Below are 24,856 nucleotides of genomic sequence, written 5' to 3'. Positions count from 1 at the left end.
TGGATCATTTTGTGTTTGTTTGTGTAAATTGTGATCCATGCACCATAGAACCTTTAGAGACAGGAGCTTCAAGTCAACAGAAAAGACCCCGGGGGCAGTTGTTAGCATTATCTCTAGACTCCACCCAACAGTTATCTTGCAACTGCCTGGTACCAGGTAAGAGCCTGGCTCCATATAAAAAGGACTCTCCATCCCCCTCCTCCTTCCTCCACCTCCCTTCCTTACTCCTTCTCTATTCTCTCTTTCCATCGTTCTACTCTCCCAGCCTCTCTTCCTCATGTGTCCGCAGCCTGCCTTTCCCCTTCTTTCTCTCTTCCTCTCTGCTCTCTCTCTCTCTCTCTCTGTCCTTCTCTATCCCCCTCCTTCCTCTGCCTCTACCCCCTCCTCCAGATCCCAGATAAACTTCCTTTTATATTAGGGCTGTCACATGGCTTGATTGTTCAGGGGGACACCTTGGCAGGGTCCACGAAGGCCCCTTACACCGCTGATTTATAAAACACACAATGATTGTGATGTCCTGGCTTATGTAGCCTTTCTTACAAGTACCCTTCCAAATATTGCTAATCAATCCAGTGTTTCTGCCCCAGGGTGGACAGTGAAAGTTCCCTGCTCCTCTGTGCATACCGCTGATGCAAGGGCTATGCAGGGCATCCTCTTACTGACCTGCAGACACTTTGGGGAGTTCTCCTTTAGCTTTCCACATTATAATACATTGTTACAGCAGACTTTGTTTTCTTAATCTGATGAGACACAAAGGATAAGGGTGGAAGGAAGAATGGGTATCTTGTCTGTCTTTGAATATCCGAGCTCTCTGGGACTTCATTAATTCAGTCTCACTTGATGATCTGCTAGAGGACTGGTAATTTTTGGAGATCGTGTGTTGCCATAGTTTCATGCTCCTTATGTATCTCTGTTGGGATGTATGCATCTGCTGTTGATTCTTTGCTTGGTGTACCTTTGTTTGTTTGTTTGTTTTTGATCAGCTATATTCTTCCAGTGAAATTGCCATGCTCACGTGGAACTTGGATGTGGTAGATTAGCATGTGCAGTTCAGAGAATAATTTCTCAGCCCAGAAGCCCCAGTACCTGGTACAAGCATTTTGCTGTTTCTCGAGTAGGATGTTAACCGACTGGCCAAGCAGCAGCAGGTGTTTGCCGTAACCACAAGGCAATTGCTGTGCTAACCAATTAGTAACAGCAGCCTCTCTGATTTCAGTAATTGTCAGAGGATCAAGACAGCCAACTTTTTGTTGCCATTATCCCTTGGCAAAGGGGGAAAGACATGAGAACATTTTGACTTGGGTACATGTGAAAGTCTCTCCACAATGGTCTTGGGGATGCAAATTGGCCAGATCTCTCTGGGATGCAGTTTAGTATTGTGCATCTAGAGCTTTGAAATAACTCATGTTCTTTGATGCAGTTGAGCCATTTGGAACCTATCCCTAAAGAAATAGCAGATACAAATCAAAGGTTTATCTGCAATGGCATTCACCGCACTGGACTTGTGGTAACAAGAAATAAGAAACCTAAGTGCTCATTTTTTAAAATAAAGGAACATCTTCACAAGATGGAGTATCTGTCATTCAAAGTTGTGGGGCTGGTTTCTTTGTGTTGTTTGTTTTGACAGTCATGACACAAAGTATATCTTAAAAGAAACCTGCCACAGTAACGGGTTGTGAGGGGACAGTTCAGCAGCATGGAGTACATTCATACGGTGTGCGCCTGTCACTAACTCCCATGCACAGGCCTCTGTCCATCCTATAGCCCTGAAATTCTGTGCCCAATAAATAACTTGCATTCTTCTCTTATCTTAGCCCCTGGGAATCACAATTCTACTCTTGTTTCTGTGAATCTATTGGAGGTACCTCATATTTGCTTTGCGATTATTTTAACTGACTTACCACCATATATCCAAAGATTATGGATATGATAGCCTGTGTCAGCATCACTTTCCTTTAAAGGCTGACTACTGGTTGGTTCTTCATGTGTATATACCACATTTTGTTCATCTCTGCATCCACCGACAAGCATGTTGGTACTTCTGTCTTTTGCACCTTATAAAAAGAACTGCTTTGAATATCAGCATACAGAGATCTCTTTGGAGATCTCAATTCAGTTCTTTTGGATGTACACTTAGGAGACATTTGTGGCTCTGAAAAAAAATGTTTCTGGTGATATATCATGATATACCAAATGTAAACGCAGATCGTAAGACAGCATGATTTTTCTCTTTTCAGGAAAAAGATTTTTGTAGAAACAGATGAAATAAATAGTGTTTGGGACTTTTATAATTCTTGCTCTGATATTATTATTATTATTATTATTATTATTATTATTATTATTTTTGAGTGTATAAGTGATTGGAATTAGAGAACAGGCTGTCCCTGGTCTCCAGATCACGTTAGCAAGTGACTCCACACTCGTTCCCTACACATGCTGTTCTGCTTTGCTTTTGAAAATTTCATGGGTGATAATTTCAGAGTCTCTAGAGGCACTAAGGGCCATGAAATTCTAATTTAATCACCCATGTCTCATTGGGAGAATTACAGCTGTTAGGGCACAAACAAAGGGAAGTGGCCACTAAATGGAACTGGAGTCCAGGTCCTCCCAGCTGGCAAGCAGACTCTCCTCAGCCAGGATGAGACTGCACACAGTCTTCATTATGAAAACTCCACCCACTTTACCACCAAGGCCTCCCTCCTTCACGGTAGAAGTTCGTGAACACAGTCTGTTACTTTGGAAGTTTGAGTGAGAAGTGATTTGTTTTAAAATGAATCCCTATAGAACTGCTTTTAGATGCAGAATATTATTTCTCAAACATAATAATGAGTTGATTGTAGTACACTCTATCAGCTCTCTTCCCACAGATACTTAGTGCTAAAACAAAAATGACAGGAATGGAAGCAGCATCAAGCTATTATTCAATTGTTATTGGAATTTTCTTAATACGTGAGTGTTTAGTTCATTTGCTAAGGCTTTTTTCCCCCAAATGAAGTTGTCTTGATTTTTTTTTTTTTTGCTGTGATACAGTGTGACCAAGAGTGGCTAAAGGAACAAGGGGTCTGTTATCAAAGGAAGCCAAGTTAGGAAGTCAAGGGGAAACCCGAGGCAGGAACTGAATGTGGCGCTTGCCACATAAGCAAGAGGACCTGAGTTCAGATCCCCAGTGCCCTCCTGGAAAGCAGACACAATGGCAGTTGGGAGGTAAACATAGTGGCTGGGAGTTGATTCCGCGAGATACCTCATTTCATGAAGTCAGTTAGAGACCCTTGACATTGACCACTGGACTCCGTGTGTGCACCCACATGTATACAAGTACATGTGCATGTACAGGCATACACGCACATACACACACGACTAAAAGCAAGTAATATGATTTTTAAAGTACAAACCAAGGGTAGAGAGGAATAGAGAAGAAGGCTCACTCTTTGGAATCCAGAGAACAAAGTCAAGTTCCTTCTTGCCTATTCCACACCACATAACTGACTCTTTCTGTGCTTCAGTTTCCATATTGTTGGAATCCTCCTGGTTTTTAACAGTTGTCAGGGTTATAAGTACTGGTCCCCAAGTGTCACATACAGTTGTCACTGCCTAAGCACACAATATTTGGAGGCTGTTACTTTTGTACTCTCAGTATTTTGGAGTTAAACACTGGTTTCTCTCGTGGATAACATCATATGTGTTGTACTATATTATTAGGGACATTCTCTGTAGGAAGATTGTAGATTTCTACCTCTGGCCCCTAAGCTAGGTACATGTCTTAATGGCTGTGCATTCTACCCTGCAAGATCATTTGTGACTTAGCATGAACATTTTTTTCTGGCCATTCTACCAGTGGCTGCTCCTTTAGGCCAGATCTCAGAAGGAGAGCAGAGTGGAGCAGGCCAAACCATCTGCTGAGTGCACAACACAGAAATGTGACCCGTGCTGAGTTAGGACTGGCAAGCAGTTTGCTTCTCTAAAGTGAGTTTGTTTCTGCTGGAATAGTTTTATTATCTTAGCATGTGTGTGTACTTTTTAATTATGTGTGAATCTCAAAGACAAACTCAATGGATCTTACAAAGAGTGAGTGTTTGGAAGGGAAGTTGTAAGGAGGGGCTTACAAGGGAGGGGAGGAGACTGGAGGGAGATTTATAAGGGTGGTAGGAAAGTAGAGGGGGTGAGGATTACAGTGGTTAATTCACTTTATATGTTCATGAAATTGTCACACACAAAACAAACGCTTCCTTCTTTCATGAGGGTTGTTACTGGAAGGTGTGGCAGAGGTTGGGTAGATATTGACTTCTCAAATAATCAGATCAAGAAAATCCTACACAGACCAGGCATGGTGGTGCACATCTTTAATCCCAGAACCCAGGAGGCAAGGACAGGCTGAGCTCTGAGTTAGGGGCTAGCCTGGTTTACAGTGCCAGTTTCTGTTACAGAACAACAGCAGGGCTACAGAGGAAAACAATGTCTCAATGTGTGTGTTGGGGGGGGGGGGAAGAGTCAGTCAGTTTCTCACCGGCATGCATAGTAACTTGGGTTTTAGTTAGTTCCAGATATAGTAAAGTTAATAACCAAAATTCGTCACCATAGGGTGTCCTCTTGAATTATGTACAGTATTGCATCTCATTGTTTTCCTGATAAGGGAACTTAATTAAATAGTCAATAGATTTAAAATACCAAAGTTCATTGACTTTATATAGTCATATGTTCATCATTTTAATGTCTGTCTTTCTGTAATTCAGTACCAACTTGAATCAGTCTTCCTTGCTCTGTAAAACACTCTGGTGATATTTGTGGTGTAGATCAACTGGCGATGAGTGCCAGTTTTTGTCTCAAAGCATCTATTTTCTTACCCTAAAGATGAAGTCGTACTTCTTCTGTCTTCCATTGTTTGCATTGCAAAACCGACTCAGTTTTATTCCCTAAAAAATCTAAATTGGAAACTATAATGTATAAGCAAAAGGCCAGGGAGACAATCACTGCCCCACCAAGGTGTCTTAGGGCTACTATTGCTATGATGAAACACCACGACCAAAAGCAACTTGAGAAGGAAAGGGCTTATTTCCCTTTAGCAATTCATCGTCAGATGTGGTAAGGGCAGAAACTCAGTCAGGGAAGGAAGGAGCTAATTCAGAGGCCATGGAGAGGTGCTGCTTACTGGCTTGCTCCTTATGGCTTGCTCAGCCTGCTTTCTTATAGAACTCAGACCTCCATCCCAGGCATGGCACCACCCACAAGGGGCTGGTCCCTCCCCCATTGTTCGCTAATTAATAAAATGCCCTACAGCCGGATCTTATGGCGGCAGTTTCTCCATTGAGGCTCCTTCTTTGATGACTCTAGATTGTGTCTAGTTGACAGAAAACTAGTCAGTACAATATGAAACTACAAGTTTTATGATGGTCATCTACTGCTGGGCATGGGACCAACCCTTAAGTGTAGATAATATACCTAGTGAGACTCCATTGGAGAGAACTAATTCTTCCTTTTGCAAGAGGTCAGTTAGAGATAGCTTCTTGGATAGGGGTACAAGCCTGTGTCCACTTTCCCATGTTAGCACTATGATGGAACCCTGTCTGGTTTGAACTTATGCAAGCATGCTGTCATAGTCATTTGAGAGCATATGCACATCTGTCCTTGTTGTATTTGCAAGACACTGTTTCCTTGGAGTCACCCATGCTCTCAACTCTTAAAGTCTTCCTGCTTCCTCTTCCCCTGAGCTCCCTGAGCCCTGAGGGGAGAGGTTTGAAGACATCCCATTTAGGACTGAGTGTTCTAAAATCTCTCAGTCTCTGCATATTGTCCCGTTCTGAGTCTTTGTGTTAGCAGAATGTCATTGGGTGTAATTTTATTGCTGTTCCCTTAGTAGAACAATAGTATTTGAATTTGGTTTTCTCCTAGGCCCATAGCCCATCTAGTCTCAGGTTCTTGGTTAGGTGAGTAGTTTCAGGCATGGATTCCATTTCATGGAGTAGTTCTTAAATTCAATCAGAATATGGTTGGTTACTCCCACATTTGGGCCACTATTGTACTAGCACATTACGCAGGCAGGCTACTGTTGCTGATGGCAGAGCTTGTAGCTGAGGTAGTGTTTATCCTTCTCCTCTGGTAGCATGCAGAGGACCTTCCAGTACCATGAACATTGGTCAGTAGAGGTGACTCTTGGTAGGCACCAGCTTGATTCCTCTGTGATCAATGAGATATATAAATGTTGTCTTCAGCAATAGAGCCTTACCTTCTGTTTGTGGAGAACAACTAAAAGCCTTGGCATTAGCCTGAGATGTTTTGGGGTTTCCATATTGGCCCTTTGCAACAACTAGATGCAACCCATACCTGACTTCGTTTAAGTTACATTCGTATATGTATATATTTTAAGAAGTTTCTACAGTAGTAAGCTTCCATGTGACTCCTCAAATAGCACTCAGTTGCTCCTCTCTGTATTTCTTAGCTTACCTTTCTCTTCTCCCTCCTCTCCCTGTTTAGTGTGCCTGCTCCAATATCCCAAAACCGTCTCTCGTAACTGTATGTCAATGTGCCCTGCCCACTAGTCTCTTACTCTACACCTGTCTTCTTTGGTTTATGCATTGAGGCATGCCTACCAAGTGCTTAAATGCTGACTTCCACGTAGAAGAGGGGTCTTTTCTTTAGTTTTAGGTTAATGATACTGTTGCTTTACATCAATCTCCAGACGTATATAAAAGTGCAGTTTATACGTGTGTCCTTCTTGTGTTACTTACTTCCCGTGTTGCTGTGAGAGAAGTCCCCAACAGACACAACTTATGAGAAGAAGGGCTTGTTACAGTCCATCACGGATAGGGTACTCCCTGCTCATTGGTTCCTTGTTGAACAGTATTGTGTAGTTTGATATTATTTGAAGAAAGCAAAGTTTCATCCGTTTCCTACACTTTTTTTCATATTAGAAGTATCCACTTGTCTGTGAACAAAGACCTTTAAGACAAAATGAGGCCGTGTAAGTTATAACGTCCCTTAATACAACCTTGGTTTTCCAGTTAGAATGGAAATATTTATATTTCTAAAAGAGGTACAAATATTTTGTATAGTTGGTATTTCCTTTGATAATCTGCAAATATTTATCTAACAGAGCCAAAATTCAGAGAGATGTATTTTTGCTTAATGTTTAACTTATTTTAAATTATGAGAAATATCAAGTACATGAAAGCCAAAAATATAAACATAATAGTCTGCCCTCTATCACAGTTTTGCTACTCTTATATTTTAGCTATGATTTAAATGAAATTGCTTCTATGATATTTGTTCCTTATGCAATCTTCTTTTAATCTATCTTCAAAAGGTCATTTACTAGGAATTTAGTCTGCTTCATTCTGATTTTCTTTTTGAATAGAGATTCCCTTTTCTCATGTGTTCATCTCAAGCAGATTCTGTTGGGGACTAGAATGTTTTTTTTTTTCCTTTTCTTCTTCAAGGGTCTAAATGAAATAATTATCGGTATCATTGCCTGCTTAATATTTCATGTGTGGAATCCTTCAATTTGTCCCTAGCAGTGTTACCTTAAAAACTGTAGTGGATAGCCAAGCACTGGTCCTTTTGAGTGTGCTTCCCAAACTTGAAACTCAGGCTCATCCACATTCAGAAAACAGCTTTGTGCCCTTCCAGCCAAAACTTGTGTACAGCAGCCCAAGCTTGGATTTTGTAAATTTCTTCCTGTAATTGGCCATTTGTCATTGTTTCTACCACTTACTGGGTCCCCATCCTTTCAGAGCATTGCCGGGATGATGCTGTTCAATGAAAACTTTGTGTATTCCAAGACAAAACAAAATGAAAATGCTGTGTGGTTTCATTTTTAAAATATCAGAAACACACATTCATATGTTTCTGGTAGTTGTTTGCAAATAAGAAAGTTTTAAAAAGACAGGGTCATTAGGTTGGGGATGAGTTAAATATCAGTTCCAGAGGAGCTGGGGAGTCATGGGTATGCAGTTATTTAAGCATTAAATCCTAATAGCACACTAGATTCTGGGGTGGGAGCCAATGGAATAATTTTTGCTTGGGCACTGAAGTTATGCAAACAGAAGTTACTGCACACCCAGGGTTTCATGACTGAGAAAGTAAACTTGTACCCCCTTTTTTTTTCATAGGTTCAAAAAGGCATTTGAATCTGAGCCAACACTACAGTCAGGAATTAATTATGCAGTCCTCTTGCTGGCAGCTGGGCACCAGTTTGAGTCTTCTTTTGAGCTTCGGAAAGTTGGTAATTGCAGCCTGATACTTTTAAAGAAAATCAAGAAACCGGACCCAGAGTTGGTGCAAAGGAGATGATCCTTACATTTTTTATTATATCTCATATAAATTTGTATGTGGCAGAGTGTTATTGGGTCCCCTGGATCAGAATTTCATACTGTTGTTCTGAATGTGCCCTTGCCTCCTGCTGGCCTTCCGGTGTTTAACAACATTCAGGATTCTCAGCTTTGGGAATCCGGTTTCAGATCTGAGCTTTGATTTCAGCTTTGGTAGCATTTTTATTGTTTCTAGATCCTGGCATAGCTTCTGTGGTAACCAGATTTCGTCCTGGTGAATGGCTAAACCCCTCCTTAGAGACACTTTCAGCTCTTAGAAGGATTATTACCACAGCCACAGAAGTCTTGGCCTTAATTTTGCAAGAGAAAAAAAAAACACTTATTAAATTATTCATTATAAAAGTTTTCTTTAGATTTTAAAGTTAAAAATGGTTTAGGTGTCTCTAAGAAAAAGTAAATCCTTTGCTCCTTAAAAACAAAAATCATCTTGGAAGGGCTTTCAAGGGTTCCATCAAACACTATTCTAAGACATTTTTGAGGGTAAATAGAGTCCTAGGATGAAGGAATGATAAAAATCTAATAATAAGCACTGCTGGATTGCTGTATATTAATGCCCCGAACTCTACCTGACATCATTTGTTAGTTAATTGGATCACTTCTTCCACCGTTTGTCTAAAATCAAGTGAAATAAGTTTCTGGTTGATAACTAAAATCAGAAAATAAAAATAAACATCAACTTGGGCATTTTTAGAAATGATACTAAAATATTCAATCTTAATTTTAAAGCTCTATCATAGCCCAAATTTCTCCTCCATCAGTGGTCCAAACATTTTGGTTGCTGTGCCTTTGAACACAAAAGTGAAGTTTTATTGGAGCCTTTTGGTCCTCATGGGATTTGCTGCCGATTTGCATGTGTAGGCTGAGCAGTGGTCGTGGTTTGGAAATGTACTTATTCTTGGTCTCATTTTTAAGTGGCGTGTAGATGAGACCAGTCAGCACTTTGAGGTTGAGAGAACTGTATGTAACTTCACCAAGTAAACACTGAATTTTATTCCAAGAAGAACTCAACAACACATATTGAACAAAGCTTAATGTGATAGACCATTTGGAGTCTTCTGTGTTGGGGAGGTGGATGCAGTCAGGCATCATCCCTAGTTAGACAGCTTAGTCTACTTGGTGAGCTCTAGGCCAGCAAGAGACCCTACCTCATAAGCACATAGTAAGATGGTTGGCAGCTGAAGAACCACACTGGAAGTTGACCTGTATCCTCCACATGCATTGTGCACACAGACCTACTCCCTGCACACATGTGCACCCTCCTAACAAACAAGAGACATGCACACACACAAAATTAAATTGTGTAAATTTGGAAGTTTCGCTCTATATGAAGAGGTACACTATGACTCTATGGTGAACTGTTGTGGCTCTAAGAGCTAAGTTTAGGCTTATGCGATGCTATTGTGTATACTATTATTTCTATATGAGCATAAGATGATATTTAGCTTTCTAGGTTATATTTTATTTAGTCATAAATTATGCCAATCAAAACTGGGTTGACCTAAAACTAATTTTTATATAGTAAGTTTTATGTATTATGTATTACATGTATTTTCAAGAAAAAAAATGGTCTAGGCAAATAAATTAATAAGTTAATGTAACAATATTAAATATTATATAAGGGAAAGGAAGGCTAATGGCATGTTTGACATATTTAAATGTGTTTATTTCATTTAATTCTCTAATCAAAATTTTAAATGTCTAACTTCTTCCATTCATTTATGTTGGCATCTTAAAACATGAATTAATCTGAATTACTAAACCATTATAATAATCATTTTCATTTTTATGATATCCTCTTAGTTTGCTTTTTATGAAGGGAAAAATTAAAACTTAAAGTCTGACCAAAAAAAAGTCACTAAATCTGAAGCTTTCAAATCGCTAATGTAAGAAATAATTCTCAACTGTCATGATCTGTAGCCAAAATGTAGTCCATTTCTACTACTATAACAAAATGTCAGAGGACGAGTAGTTTACTTAGACTGCAGGTTTGCAGGCTAAAAATCTGAGGTCTAGGAGCCCCGTTGACTTAGTCGCTGGGGGTCTCTTGGCTGTATCTCATCGTGGGGGATGTCAAGAGGGAACAGTTACGTGATGATGCAAGAATGTAGATACGATTCAGTGAGTGGACTTGCTCTTTCTTGTGTAACAACTCACTCTCAAAAGAGCTAGAGAAGGTCCCATAGGAACTACCTTGATCCTTTCTGAAGACAATGAGGATAGTAACTCCCATGAGCTAACCATGGCTCTGCTTATTAAAGGTCCTGATACTGCCCAGTACCACTAAACTAAGCCTCGAGCTTCTGGTACACAAACCTTAGAGGCAGACATCCAAGCCAGTCCAAACCATCGAAACTCTTAATTACAGTTATGGGTTTGTTTAAGGCTATACTAATTGCTTCATAAGTCTTCATTTTTAGATGAAAATAGATGGTTCAAGTACTTAGAACTAACATTTAAAATACAGGATCACATCTTAAATCCTGTCTATTTTCAGCTTCATAGTTTTGAAAATTAATATTCTAACATTAACCAAATAAAAAATTGTTTCTCACATCCTCTGTGGGAATTTTAAACTATGGTACATTTTATGGAGAGTCAGAATTACTGTTTGGGTCCAATCAGAAATGATGATGTAGGGAAAAGAACCTTGTGTTTAGAACTGAGATGAATTACTATTTTAATCTCAGTTTTTCTGAACATTAAAATTATCAGCGGAGCCAGGACTATAGTTCATGTTGATAGAGTGCTTGTCTGGCAGGCAGCAAGCCCTGGGTTCAATTCTCAGTACCATATAAGTGGCGTGGTGGCCATAGCTATAATCCCAGAACCCAAGAATGGAGTCAGGAGGATAGGAGCAGAAGGTCAGTGACAGCCTTGGCTGTCTAATTCTACCTTAAACACACACACACACACTCTCACACACACACTTTTAAAAAAAATACACAAAAAACAAACAAAACAGAAAACCTCAAACCAAACCAGAACAAACAAAACCTCAAAACAGTAAAAATAATGAACTATAATAATTATTACTGAATATAAACATCCATGTGTCCAGAAAGATAAGAAAAAAGACAGAAACAATTCATTACCAACCACAAGGAACTCCTTTTGTCACTTATGGAGGTGGCCACTGTCTCAGAAAATCAGAACATAGAAGGGAAAGGTCAGATACTTTCCCTTCCTGTTAAGGGGACATTCTGGTTTACCTGTACTGATGCACTTGTCCACTTGACAACTGTTGCATGCGCTCTTACTCCCAAAGAGGAAACGTTCTCCTGGAGCCTCCTGATTAATAAAGTAGAAAGCAGATGACGCTGCTGCTGGGAATGTCATGATAATAGTTACCATGGCAAGGGTTTTCAGTGAGAGCCAAAACCATTACATGGAGAACCTTATTTAAAAAGCAGGCATCTTGCCATACTCACAAGGTACCTGGGCTGTTCCCTGGTGAAATTGCTCATCACAAAGGAAAATATGTACACACATGTGGTACACAGATGTACATGTATGTAAAATGCCCATATACGTACCAAATAACTAGACTAATAAATCTTCAAAATAAATAAAGAACAGATGTGTCTGTAGAAAGGAAGGAGCCTACAAAGTGACCAGACTCATCTCACTGTTGTAAATGGTTACCTTGCTGCATGGTTGTCTTCTTTTCAAGAGGCGTATAGTGTCTCTCATGAAAACATTCTCACTATAAATGTTTAACTGTAAGCCTAAGATCTGATATCTATTTATTAGGAATCAAGAGATCTAAGGAAATAAGTTAGGAACTACTAGGAAATGCCAGTGGACAGATCCAGAGTACAAGGACATTCTGCAAGAAGGCATTCTGCTTTGGTTGGGGGAGGGGGAAGGCATCTGTGTCATAGGAAAAAAAAGCATGGCTGGATTAGGTAGATTAGAAGATATTCAGAGTGACAAATGCCAAATGAAATGACCTTGATTCTGAAAAATCTATGGGGGACATTTAAGTAACAAAGATTTTATTTTTGTCAAGACAAGCTAACATAGAACATTATGGAATTGGAGTTTTAATGGGGAGATATTTATAGGGGAATTTTAAAGATTCCTTGTGATTTTTCAACATGAAATATTATATCGGTGATTTAGTTTGAAATGGTTCAGCAAAGATAATCAAGGAACTGGAACAATAAGAACACGTTAACGTGTCACAAAACCAGTCATTCATTGTAGTACATATGTATGTATACATACGCACATGTATGCTTTGCTTCTGTGTATGTTCAACATTGTGTATGCTAAGCCAATGTTCTACCACTGAGCATTGTCTTCCCACCCCATTATTATAGTATATTTTATAATTGTGTACATTTGAAACCCTTTATAATAGAAAGTCAAAATGAAAGACTCTAATCTCTGCCTTTTAGGGAGCTACCTGGTCTCTCAGGACTTTGTTCTCCTTGTTGGAAAAGAAGATAGTCCCTCTCTCATTGTGTTGTGTGGACTGAAAGAGTCAGTAATTTTAATGTGCTCAGTGCTAGGCAACTAATGAGTGTTTGGTGGCAGTTCTGTGTCCTCCTTTGTCCATTAGAATAGCCTTGAATTTAGTAGGAGCTACCAGCTGAAAACACTGTGATAAAAACCATACTATTGAAAAGTCAGTGCTTACAAGTCAGCCAGTTCTAATGAGAGTTGTGTGCTAAATCCCAAACCACATAAGCAGATAGTTCAGTGGAAGAAATGATGGGAATATTTGAAATAATGAGAACACAACATTCATCACTTATAATTTTAGCCAAAAAAACTTACATTGAAAAAATTTACTCTATTGGTAAGGACTTGGTAAATTATAATTGGTGTAGTTACAATAGGAATCATGCATAAGTACCTTTAAAAATGTTTCAGGAGCATACATGATCCCAGCACTTAGGAAATAAAATACTGTAGCCTAAAACCCAGTGTAATACTTCCGAAGAGAGCTTTTATGGAAATATCCTAAATACAGGTACAATTTTATATACTAAGATCTTTAGTTCCATAATATATGAATGTGTGTGAAAAAGAAAAACCTCATAAATATAAAAACATTGGAGGAACTGGGAGATGTTCCTCCTACGTAAAGTACTTGCCTTGCAAACATGAGGACCTGAGTTCAAATCTCAGAAGCTGCATGGAACAACAAAAAATAAAAGTCAAAATAAGCTAGGCAGTTGTGGCGCACTCCTTTAATCCCAGCACTTGGTAAGAAGAGACAGGTTGATCTTGGAGTTTGAGACCAGCCTGGTATACAGAGGGCGTTCTAGAACAGCCAGTGCTACACAGAAAAACTCTGTCTCAAAAAAAAAAAAAAACAACCAACCAACGAACAAATAAGTTTATAAATAAACAAAAAATCAAAGCTGAAATGGTGGGACGCTCTTGTAATCCTACTTCTAAGAAGTCAAAGACAAATGGGTCTCCCGGGCTTGCCCAACCAGTGTAGCCTATTGGAGATTTCTGTCACCTACAAAGAACACCTCAGGTTGTTCTCCTCTGGCCTCCATACACACTTACACAGCATGTGCATGCACACACTTGCACTCGAGCAAATACACATGCATGCGAGCAAACACATGCATTAGAATTATATTTTTAGCACCGATATTAAAAGTTTAATAGTTTCATATAAAAATAGGTTTTATACATCATATTTAAAAGACATACAAGTTCATTTGCTAAACCAACAAGAAAAGATCACTAATCACAGAAGCTTTAAACGGGAGTTGGGGCAGAGTTCTAATCCATGTACCTGTGGTCCCAGCACCAGTAAGTAAAGACAAGAAGATTCTGAATATGAGGCCAGTCTAGGGTACATAATAAGATCATGTCTCAGTAAAATAAAACAAGATTGGAAATGCTGAATGGACATGACAATTGTCACAACTGTCAAAGGAACAACAGTGTTGTGTGTTAGCCTTTACTTAGAGCCTGTCAACACAGAAGGAGTAAATCTCTTGTCTCCAACAAAGCAGCATTTAGAACTTCATGATTCAGAGGTAATTGGGTGAGTGGGCAAAGCTAGGCATACAAGAACACAGTAAAACATGGCTGTCCATCCGTGTTTGGGTAAATAATTTATGATGTACCCATGTGCTACAATATTATTTCTTATTAAAGAAAATAATACATTTTGAGGCTAGTAAGATGGCACTAGGTGAAAGTACTTGTTACAAAGCCTGAATTTGATCTTCCGAAATCACATGGTTGAATTAACCACCAAGTCCCTCACATTATCCTCTGACCTCTGCATCCAAACTGTGGTATGAGCGTGACTGTAGTGGTCAGTGGGCACACATGTGTACACACATGCACACATGTGCACACATACATGCACACATGTGTGTTGGGCTGTGGTGTGAGTGTGGGCATAGGTCCTGTTGGGTTGAATTGTGAGTCCCATGTCTGCCGCCCAAAGGGGCTGGTGCCAAGGCTTAGGGAGGCAGAAGCACGGGCATTCGACTGAGTTCACACCACAATGCGCCAGTCGGATGTCGGGCTATGTGAAAGTAGCCAGGGGTCCCAAGGCCAAACTCCTCAGGGAAGCTGAGGGTCTCTGGGGTTCAAAGCCTGCTTGACCAGGTACCCAGTTGCCTCTCACAGCCCACCACCCCACACATGTATACACACACATATACACACACACACACACACACACACACACACACAAGTAAATAAATGTAAAAATAATTTTAAAAACATTTTTTCCCAAATGTTGAAAGGCTGGTATCATGATCACTTGACAAAGTGCTACCATGGTTAAAACCAAATATCACTACCCTACAACTTCTGTGTACAAAAAGTGCTGAAATTTGATTGTAACTGTTGTAGCTTTCCATCTAAGCACCAGGGCTCTGTCACATTGCATCTGGGCATCACTGTTTTTAGACAAGTGTGACTTCATGAAAAGTTGTTCATTTTTAGCTAAGGCTGTAAACATTTTTTTTACATCCATCAAGATCTGTGATGTGTTTGCATATGCAGGTGCAACTGTTTCAAACTTTTGAAATTTTCTGGTGGCAAAGCTGTTCACTTTTTAATTTACCCTCAAAATGTGAAGAATGCCCAAATGTTCATTTCTCACCCACCCCCCGGAAGTATTTATGGTTTAAGTAAATTATATAATAAAAAGTAACTTTTCTTAGGTAAAGATTATTTTGTTTTAGTTATAATCTTCAAAAGGGTAAAATTATTACTCTCAGAAAATATGAAATAGACATAGATATAAATCATTTTAATGTGAAATCTTTAAATAAGATTATATGTCTGAGTCAAAGACCATTTAAGCAGTAATAAATATTTAACAAAAAATATTAAGGTAAGATATCTATACTTGATTTGTTTTGAAGCTGGTTTATGTTCTAACAGGCCACAAATCTTAGGGATTATATGTTCTGCTAGACAAATTATTTATATGGTAACTAGAGTAATACTTACAAGTTAATAAGTAAGCTATTAATGAACCTTTAATAAGTAGTAATTATATTTTCCTTGAGTGGCCTTATGGCCCCGTAGCCTGTTACAGTGATATGTCCTACCTTTTTGCCATATTTTTAAATTTTAAGAACGATTTTTTTTTTTTTTGGTGATACTGGTAATTAAATTCAGAGCCACGCACATGCCACATGTGTGCTCTCCCACTGAGCTATGCTTCACCCCACCCCCTTTATTCTCGATAGTTTCAGCAAGTTGCCCAGGCTGGTCTTGAATCCACTCTCTAGCCCAAGCAAACCTTCAGCTTTTGATAGCTGGACCACCTCCACAGAAGCCAGAAGTATAGGCATGTGCAACTAGGTCTGGCCTCAAATAATTTTTAACATAATGAGTATTGGGAGTATTAAGCAGTTTCACAAGGATGTATTTTAAGCACATTAATACGATGCACAAAATAATACAAGATGGCTATAATAAAAGAGTTGGAGAATATAAATCATATTATCATGCCTTGTTAGACAATGACAGAAATGGGCTGGAGATGCAGCTGAGAGGCACTTGATTCTCATGTGTAAATTTTCTGCAGCATAACAAAGGGAAAGGGGGGACACTAATGACTCAGGACTATCTAGAGTCTGGCTTTATAGGTTCATAACTGGGCTAATGTGTAATGTATGTAAATATATGTTCACACCGCACATACAGTCACACCCTATCCATTACATACAGACACAAACTATCCATTACATGCAAACATACATTATCCATTACATACAGATATATTCTGTACATCACAGACACACCCTATACATTACATACAGACACACTCTACACATGACATACAGACACACCCTATCCATTACATACAGACACATCCTATACATTACATACAGACACACTCTACACATTACATACAGACACAACCTGTACATTACACACAGACACACCCTATACATTACCTACAGACACACCCTGTACATTACACACAGACACACCCTATACATTACATACAGACACACCCTGTACATTACACACAGACACACCCTATATATTACATACAGCCACACCCTATACATTACACACAGTCTCACACTATCCATTACATACAGACACACCCTATACATTACATACAGTATCACACTATCCATTACATACAGCCACACCCTATACATTACATACAGTCTCACACTATCCATTACATAGAGACACACATCTGTGATTCAGTTTACTCACATATTTTCCATTCTAAAAAAACACAAGAAAATCCCCTTTCAAATTATTTCATAACCCAGGATATAACAAGCGAAGAAAGGGGCTTACACAAGATCCTGAATTTTCTCATCTTATAAGCTGTACACATATAGATACATGAAAATTCTAGACTGTGATAGGTAAATGACTGTTGGATTTTTCAATTAATGATAATTTGTGCTGGGGTGGGAGAGGTGGCTCAGCAGTTAAGAACACTTATTCTTGTAGAGGGCCCAGGTTCACTTCCCATCACTTACACTATGGACTACAACCATCCACAACTCTAGTTCCAGAGGACCTACACCCCTCTTATGACCCTCCCCGCAGGGCATCTGGCATCCACATACATTCATGTGGCCAAAACACTCATATACATAATAGTAAATAAAAACAAATACAAGTTTTGAGAGATAATTTTTACCTGCGTGTACATTTTGTTTACTAAGACAGTATGTCTGTCTGAGGGTTTCCATTGCTGTGAAGAGACACTGTGACTAAGGCAACTCTTATAACGGATAACATTTAATTGGGGCTGTCTTACACTTTCCAAGGATAGTCCATTATCATCATGGCAGGAAGCATGACAGTATGCAGGCAGACATGATACTAGAGGAGCCAAGAGTTCTACATCTTGATCTAAAGGCTGCTAAGAGAAGACTGTCTTCCGGGCAGCTAGGAGGAGGGTCTCAAAGACCACACCCACAGTGACACACTTCCTCCAGCAAGGCCATACCCCCTAATAGTGCCCCTCCCTAGGCCAAGCATATTCAAACCAGCACAGTGTCCTTCCAGTGAGTTTGAGCCGCATCAGTAATGGGAAACTTTGAGCTATTTCGATGTTTAAGGACAATGAAAACTTAATTTCACATCTAAATGAAAAGTCAGCTCTGCCTTGTAATTCTCTGCTTCCTATTCATCTCCTAGGAGTGAAGCTGAGCAGCCTTCTGGGTAAAAAGGGGAACTTGGAGAAACTCCAGAGCTACTGGGAAGTCGGATTTTTTCTGGGAGCCAGTGTCCTGGCCAATGATCATCTGAGGGTCATTCAGGCATCTGAGAAGCTGTTCAGACTGAAGACACCAGCATGGTAATCAACTCTCATGCACTTGTGAAGTTTAATAAACAGCCTCACACTGTTGTTGAATTTTACAGCTTAGAGGACATTTTGTTTATTTTTAGGCTAACATCCAGAACCTATAGGAAAAAACAGAATTTTCATAAAAAAACAAAACTATTGAGTTAAAAGTTGTGATGACTTTGATGAAGTCCGTTAAGCTTTTCCTATGCATTGGCTAGCCCCCCGAGCCAGGTCAGCCAGCATCACTCACATAAACTATGCCGAGGCTGTACTCGGAGCCTTCACATCTGACCCAGCCTGGGATCTAAGACCACATGTTCATCTCAGCCTCTCTGGGCATCATTCCAAACCCGAGTACTTTCTTTCCTTCATGATCCAGTTTCTGTCTGGGAATTCTTATTCTTGGATTTCATTACCATTCACTCCTGGTGTGGTAGACACATTGGAGTGCCTCCCATGTGTATGTTTTGTAAATCCCAAGCTGTTTTGGGAAGATATCCAAGTCTCATTATTGTCTCTTCAGTATGGGAGAGATAAGATGCCTTCTGCATTTGAGACTATTTAAAAAAAAAAATAATGCTTCTTCTATTCCGCATCATTTGTGGTTACTGATGTGGTGAAAGGTTCGCAGCCATGCACACAAAGTCCCTTCCTAGAGCAGGTCTGAGGCCAGGCTCTCACTGGCCACACCCCAGGAGCTGCCTGCCATATTAAGGCCCTTGTAGCCTCTTACAGGACTTCACGTTCGGGTTTCACCGCCCAGTCTTCCTCCACGGCATCTCTGCACTGATCTTTCTAAAATATAAGCCTGACCTTTGCTTCCTGTAGAAGAAGTCCTTAAATCAATCCAGTTAAATAGCCATCACAGCTGAGGGGTAAAGTCCATCTCCTTGGTTTGTCAAGCCTTCCCAGACTTGCTTTTGTTTTGCTCTGGGATTCACGCTGCTCAATGAGCAGCAAGTGGTTTTAAATGTTTGCATTTAACACTTGCCTGAAGATGCCCTGTGCAGCCTCCTTTTTCATCCACCTGGGGGAATGCTCACACATCACATCTTAACTCAGATGCTGACTTCGAACTTCCATGCTGACCACTCCCCTAAGCCCCCATTATCACCACCGCCACCCTGACCAGCACCTGCTTTCTTGTTTTGGATGTTCTTCAGTCTGCCCCTGTCACTGTTGATGTTTTTCCTTACAGTCCATCCCTACTGATTTTATTCATAGTGTTAACATACCTTTTTCTATGTGTTTCCATGGTGCCATGTTCAACTTGAGGACAGGGGCTGTGCTGACGTCTCATGCGTGTCCACAGTGGGCTTTGAGTAAATGCCATGAGCTAAATGAACCCATAAACATGCGTGCTACATTCAACTCCATATGTTGTTTCTTTTTGACAACTATTCTGATAGCAGAAGTGGAGACTGAAGAGTGGATACAGAGAGCTCCGGCTTTGGGCATCCTGGAGTCTGTTAACAAGAAAGCAAACACCGTTCTACACAGTCCTGAAGCAGCCACATGACAACGCCTGTTATGTAATGTCAACTCCCATGTCTGTGGCCTGCAAACTGCTTATGTAGCCACTACCTTCCTCATTTTTCTTAACTTTTTCTTCTGAGACACCATCTGTCTTCTTTGGTTTGAGGACATTTGTTTAATACTTAAGCTCAGTGGTTCAGAGGAAAATAATTTCACCTGAAATATCTATTTCAGAGAGCTTCCTTGAAGAGGCATATATTTAAAAATAAATGTGTTCACCTTGTCTTCAAATTGATATAGGTATTTAAAACTTGTATGATACAAATAGTCACACACACACACACACACACACATGCACACACATTTTTAAAGTGTTGTTGAGGATGTAGCTCACTTCTGAAGGATTTCCCTAGCATGCACAAGGCCCAGGTTTGATCCCCAACATCACAAATGAAAACACATTTTAGGGAGATGTTTGGCTCCAGGTTCAATTTGTTTAAGCTTTCTAAACCTGAGTTTTCTCGTCTCTCAAAAGCCTATTTTGTTGAATTTTTGTGAAATTTAAACATGTGAAAGTACCCGATTTGCAGCATAAAGTAGAGCATGTTTGGTAAATACGGAGGCCCAGTGATAAGCACAAGTGTACCTAGAGATGTAAATGTACGTGTAGGATAAACACGGGGTTGAGGGGAACAGGTGGCCCTAAATCTGTGCTGTCTTCTGTGCTTTAATTCTCAGGTACCTCAAGTCTATTGTGGAGACCATTTTGATATATAAGCATTTTGTGAAACTGACCACAGAGCAGCCCACAGCCAAGCAGGAACTCGTGGACTTCTGGATGGACTTCCTGGTTGAGGCCACAAAAACAGATGTTACTGTCGTTAGATTTCCAGTGAGTACTCTAATGTACATGAGTTCAGTTATGTGTTGCTTCCTGTCATTGAGAAACATCTGGCAGTGTGATTTTGACAGTCGTGATGTGGGTGACTTACAGATTGAGTTGTTTTGGCTTACTTTTTGTATTTTAGTGCTTTATTATTGCTATTTATTTTGAGACAGGGTCTGATTAAGTAGTCCAATCTGGTTTTGAACTCCTGCCGCACCCTGAATGTTGGGATTACAGGCACATCCACCATGCCTAGTTTTGTTCACTTTTTGACAAGAATTCTCCAAACCATAGAAATGAGATAACATCTTGGGGCAAGGGATTGGAGTTGCTCCTTATGGTGTGCCCTGAGGCACACTCAGAAAGCAGGAAAGAGATCATGCTTTGGTTATGTCATGGCAGCTCTTGATCCCAGGCAGATTGATGTCCTTGGATGCTGCCGTTCTGTTACTTTGTCTTAAAGATTATCAGTATTGTTATGGCCAAACCACCAGCTCATTGTTTGCAATTCTGTCTCACCCACTCTTGGGTTGGGTCAAAGTTGCCCTGTGGTCACATATATACTCATGGAGCAGTCGCTTCCAGTGCTTGACTCTAGAAAACGATGACTTAAGCTTGGTCTTCAACTGAGTATGTTTGGTTTCTAACAGATATGTGTGTGTGTGTGTGTGTACATAAACACAGAGACACAGGCATAGACGCACACACATATATTTATAAAATATATGTCTGTCTCTCTACACACACATATTATGCACATACATGTGTGTGTGTGTGCACGCACGCATGCACCTGTGTTTGTGCATGGATATGCACAGACAGGCATAGACACATATGTATATGTGTGTGTGTGTGTGTATATATGTGTGTGTGTGTGTACATATATATGTCTTTCTATATACACACACATATTGTACATATACATCTCTGTATATATGCATGGATATACAGACAGATATAAACATATATATACACATATATATTTCTATATACACACATACATATGTACATACATATTGTACATACTCATCCATGTGTATGTGTATGTATGCACATGGATACACAGACATGGGCATAAACACATGTATGCATACTTATGTCTCTCTATATACACATACAAACACACATACTTATTGTACATACATATCCATGGGGGCGTGTCCATAGGTTGTCCATAGGTCATATGTGTATGTGTGTGTGTATTTGTGACCATAGGTCATCCTCAGCATCATTTCTCAAGAGTGATCCACTTGTGTTCTGAGACAAGGTCTTTCACTGGGATCAGTTAGCATGGCTGCCCAGCAAGTTCCAGGGATTCACTTGTCCTCGGCTCTTTAACACTGGGACTATATGAGCTCATACCACCCAGCATGAGCATTTAATGGTTACTGGCATTAAACGTAGTCTTCATGGCTTGTATAGCATACACTTTACTGACTAAGCTACCCTTACACACACACACACGCATGCACATGCACACACATCATTTTACAGGATGCATGGTTCATGTTCGCAGTCTATGCATCCCCATCCTACAGCACTTGGAGTCACCATATACTAAGTAGTAAGGTAGTGGAGTGGCATCCGATCCAGGACTTTGTAGCAGTGGACTCTGGGCACAAATTAACTTCCCATATCAAAGTGACACATCTCTCTAATCTGTGCTTATGGGAAGTGACCGTTCTCCATTCCTTTTATAAACCTCAGTTTCTGGTTCTAGGATCCTGTGCTTTGTTTAATTAAACCCAGTGCTGGAGTGAACATGCTTCTCTCTGACTTCCTCGGAAGCCTTGAGCTCTGTCTCCTAGTATAGACAATGGACAGCATAGGAAAGCCTGTATCTTGGAGTGAGCTGGCAGCTTGCCTTTCCCTAGTGCTCTGTGAGGCGCAGTAAATGTGGTGGCGGAAGAAGAAGGCATGCTGCCGAGGTGGTGAGCTAGAAAACCACAGGAAGGTGCCCCACATAGCCACCATCTCCAGCTCACTTAAACGAGTCCAGTGTGAGTTAGTCTGCTGTAAGTAAATGAATAAAGAAATAAGACCCAGGAAATAGTGAGAAGTTGTGAGATTATAAACTCTAGGTTTAAAAGACTTTTTCTTTTTTCCATTTTTAATATTTCTCCTATTTTAAATGTTCTCTCCCCTCCCCTCCTTCCCTCCCCTTTTTTCTATACTGAGGATCAGACTCAAAGTTAAGCAAGCACTCCACCTCTAAGAGACACCCCGTCCCTTATTTAAAACAAACAAACAAAAGGACATTTGGGAGGGAAGATAAGACCTCACTACATACCAGACTGGCCTTGAATTCTTTGTGTCTCCAGATCTAGTTTCAAACTTGAAATTCTCCTTCCTCAGCTTCAAAAGTATTGGCATTATAGGCACATGCCACCATGTCTATCTTAGAGACTTTCTAAAGCAAGAAGAGCCCCATAGGTCCACAGGGAAAATCTTCTCTCATCCTAATTGATTTCATTTAAAAATGGAGGAGAGCTGGGAAGATAGCCCAGTCCATAAAACATTCGCTGTGCAGATGTGAGCAGAGTCCCACCTGGAGAACCCGTATTTAAAACCAGATCCATTAACGTTATAGTGCTAGGGGAAGCAGAAAGGAAGAGCCTTTGGCTCACCAGCCAGCTAGCCTAGCCTACTTGGTAAGTTCCAAGCCAGTGAGAGGTCCTTTAGGTGAGGGCTGGAGATCTGTACGGCTCAGTGGTTAAGAGCACTGGCTGCTCTTCCAGAGGACCTGGGTTTGATTTCCAGGACCCTCACAATGGCTCACAATGGAATTCCAGTTCCAGGGGATATGGTGCTCTCTTCAGCCCACTCCAAGTTCTGCACATGTGTGGTGCATAGACAAACATGCAAACAAAACACACACGTATATAAAACTATTTTTTTAAAGATGGGTGGCCTCTCCCAAGGAAACACACCTGATCTTGTCCTCTGGCTAGATGCATATATGTGCATATGTACCCAAATATACATGTGAACCTACACAGACACCCACCTATATCTATATACACACAGCAAAATGGAGGCTCTGGGGGATGTAGCACAGTGTAGAGGGCTTGCCTAGAATGTGTAAAACTGTAGTAAAAAAGGAAATATTCCTTTCAAAAATTAACATAGGGGCTAGAGAAATGGCTGAGCCATAAAGACCACTGATTGCTCTTCCTGAGGTCCTGAGTTCAATTCCCAGGTGAGAGTTCAATTCCATGGTGGCTCACAACCATCTGTTATGGGACCTGATGCCCTCTTCTGGTATGTCTGAAGACAGCTACAGTATATATATATATATAGATATAGATATAGATATAGATATAGATATAGATATAGTATATTTACATATACTTTGTATACATATATTTATATGTGTATATATACATATATATTACATTATATGTATATATACATATATATTGGTATATTTACACATATATTTATATATATTTATATACAGTATATTTATATATATATAAAATCTTTATTAAGAAGAACTACCATAAACATACAAATTACAAAGCTATGAAGCAGGAAAAGTATTAATACAAATGCTTTAAAATGGAAAAATTGCCTAATATGAAAGTTAAAGACAGTGACCATAGGGAAGGAAATTAGCCTAATTAAGTAGACAAGAAGATACAAATTAAGTTTAGAAATAGCTTTTGGTCTGCTGGACTTGAATTGGTAACACTTTTACAGTTGGCACATGTAGGGGACAGAAACATTTTAGATTTGTTAGTGGGTGTAAGAATTTCCAGACATTCTGAAAAATTGTGTCAACAAGGGATGATGAGATATGGAAGGGACTGTGGAACTTCAACTGTATTTGCAAAGTCTGTTTCTTTGAAACTGTTTTAAAGTAAGCACAGTAGGACGTTGACATTGTGTTCTGCAGGCAGGCTGGGGCACACAGGCATTCTTGTGCACACGTTACATTATCGTGCACATATTACATTCTTGTGCACACGTTACATTATCATGCACATATTACATTGGCGTGCACACATTATCGTGCACACATTACATTGGCGTGCACACGTTACATTATCATGCACACATTACATTCTTGTGCATACGTTACATTCTCGTGCACACATTACATTCTTGTGCATACGTTACATTATCGTGCACACATTACATTCTTGTGCACACGTTACATTATCATGCACACATTACATTCTTGTGCACACGTTACATTATCATGCACACATTACATTCTTGTGCACACGTTACATTATCGTGCACACATTATATTCTTGTGCACACATTACATTATCATGCCCACATTACATTGGCATGCACACGTTACATTATCATGCACACATTACATTCTTGTGCACACGTTACATTATCGTGCACACATTACATTCTTGTGCACACGTTACATTATCGTGCACACAT

At 39.9% G+C, this 24,856-nt stretch overlaps 1 protein-coding gene across 2 annotated transcripts in view; it reads left to right on the top strand.

Annotated features, from left to right (window-relative positions):
- Positions 1 to 24,856, top strand: part of Map3k5 (mitogen-activated protein kinase kinase kinase 5) — a 188,343-nt gene that overhangs the window by 84,169 nt on the left and 79,318 nt on the right. For both annotated transcript variants that reach the window (XM_028782601.1, XM_028782600.1), the window contains exons 8-10: positions 8,103 to 8,215; positions 17,940 to 18,099; positions 20,305 to 20,458. In XM_028782601.1, the coding sequence (XP_028638434.1) occupies positions 8,103 to 8,215; positions 17,940 to 18,099; positions 20,305 to 20,458 (427 nt within the window). The remainder of the gene's footprint in view (positions 1 to 8,102; positions 8,216 to 17,939; positions 18,100 to 20,304; positions 20,459 to 24,856) is intronic.

The sequence above is a fragment of the Grammomys surdaster genome, unplaced genomic scaffold (assembly GCF_004785775.1).
Source record: "Grammomys surdaster isolate TR1022 unplaced genomic scaffold, NIH_TR_1.0 806, whole genome shotgun sequence".
NCBI classification, from domain to species: Eukaryota; Metazoa; Chordata; class Mammalia; order Rodentia; family Muridae; genus Grammomys; species Grammomys surdaster.
This window is presented reverse-complemented; position numbering and strand designations above follow the sequence as displayed.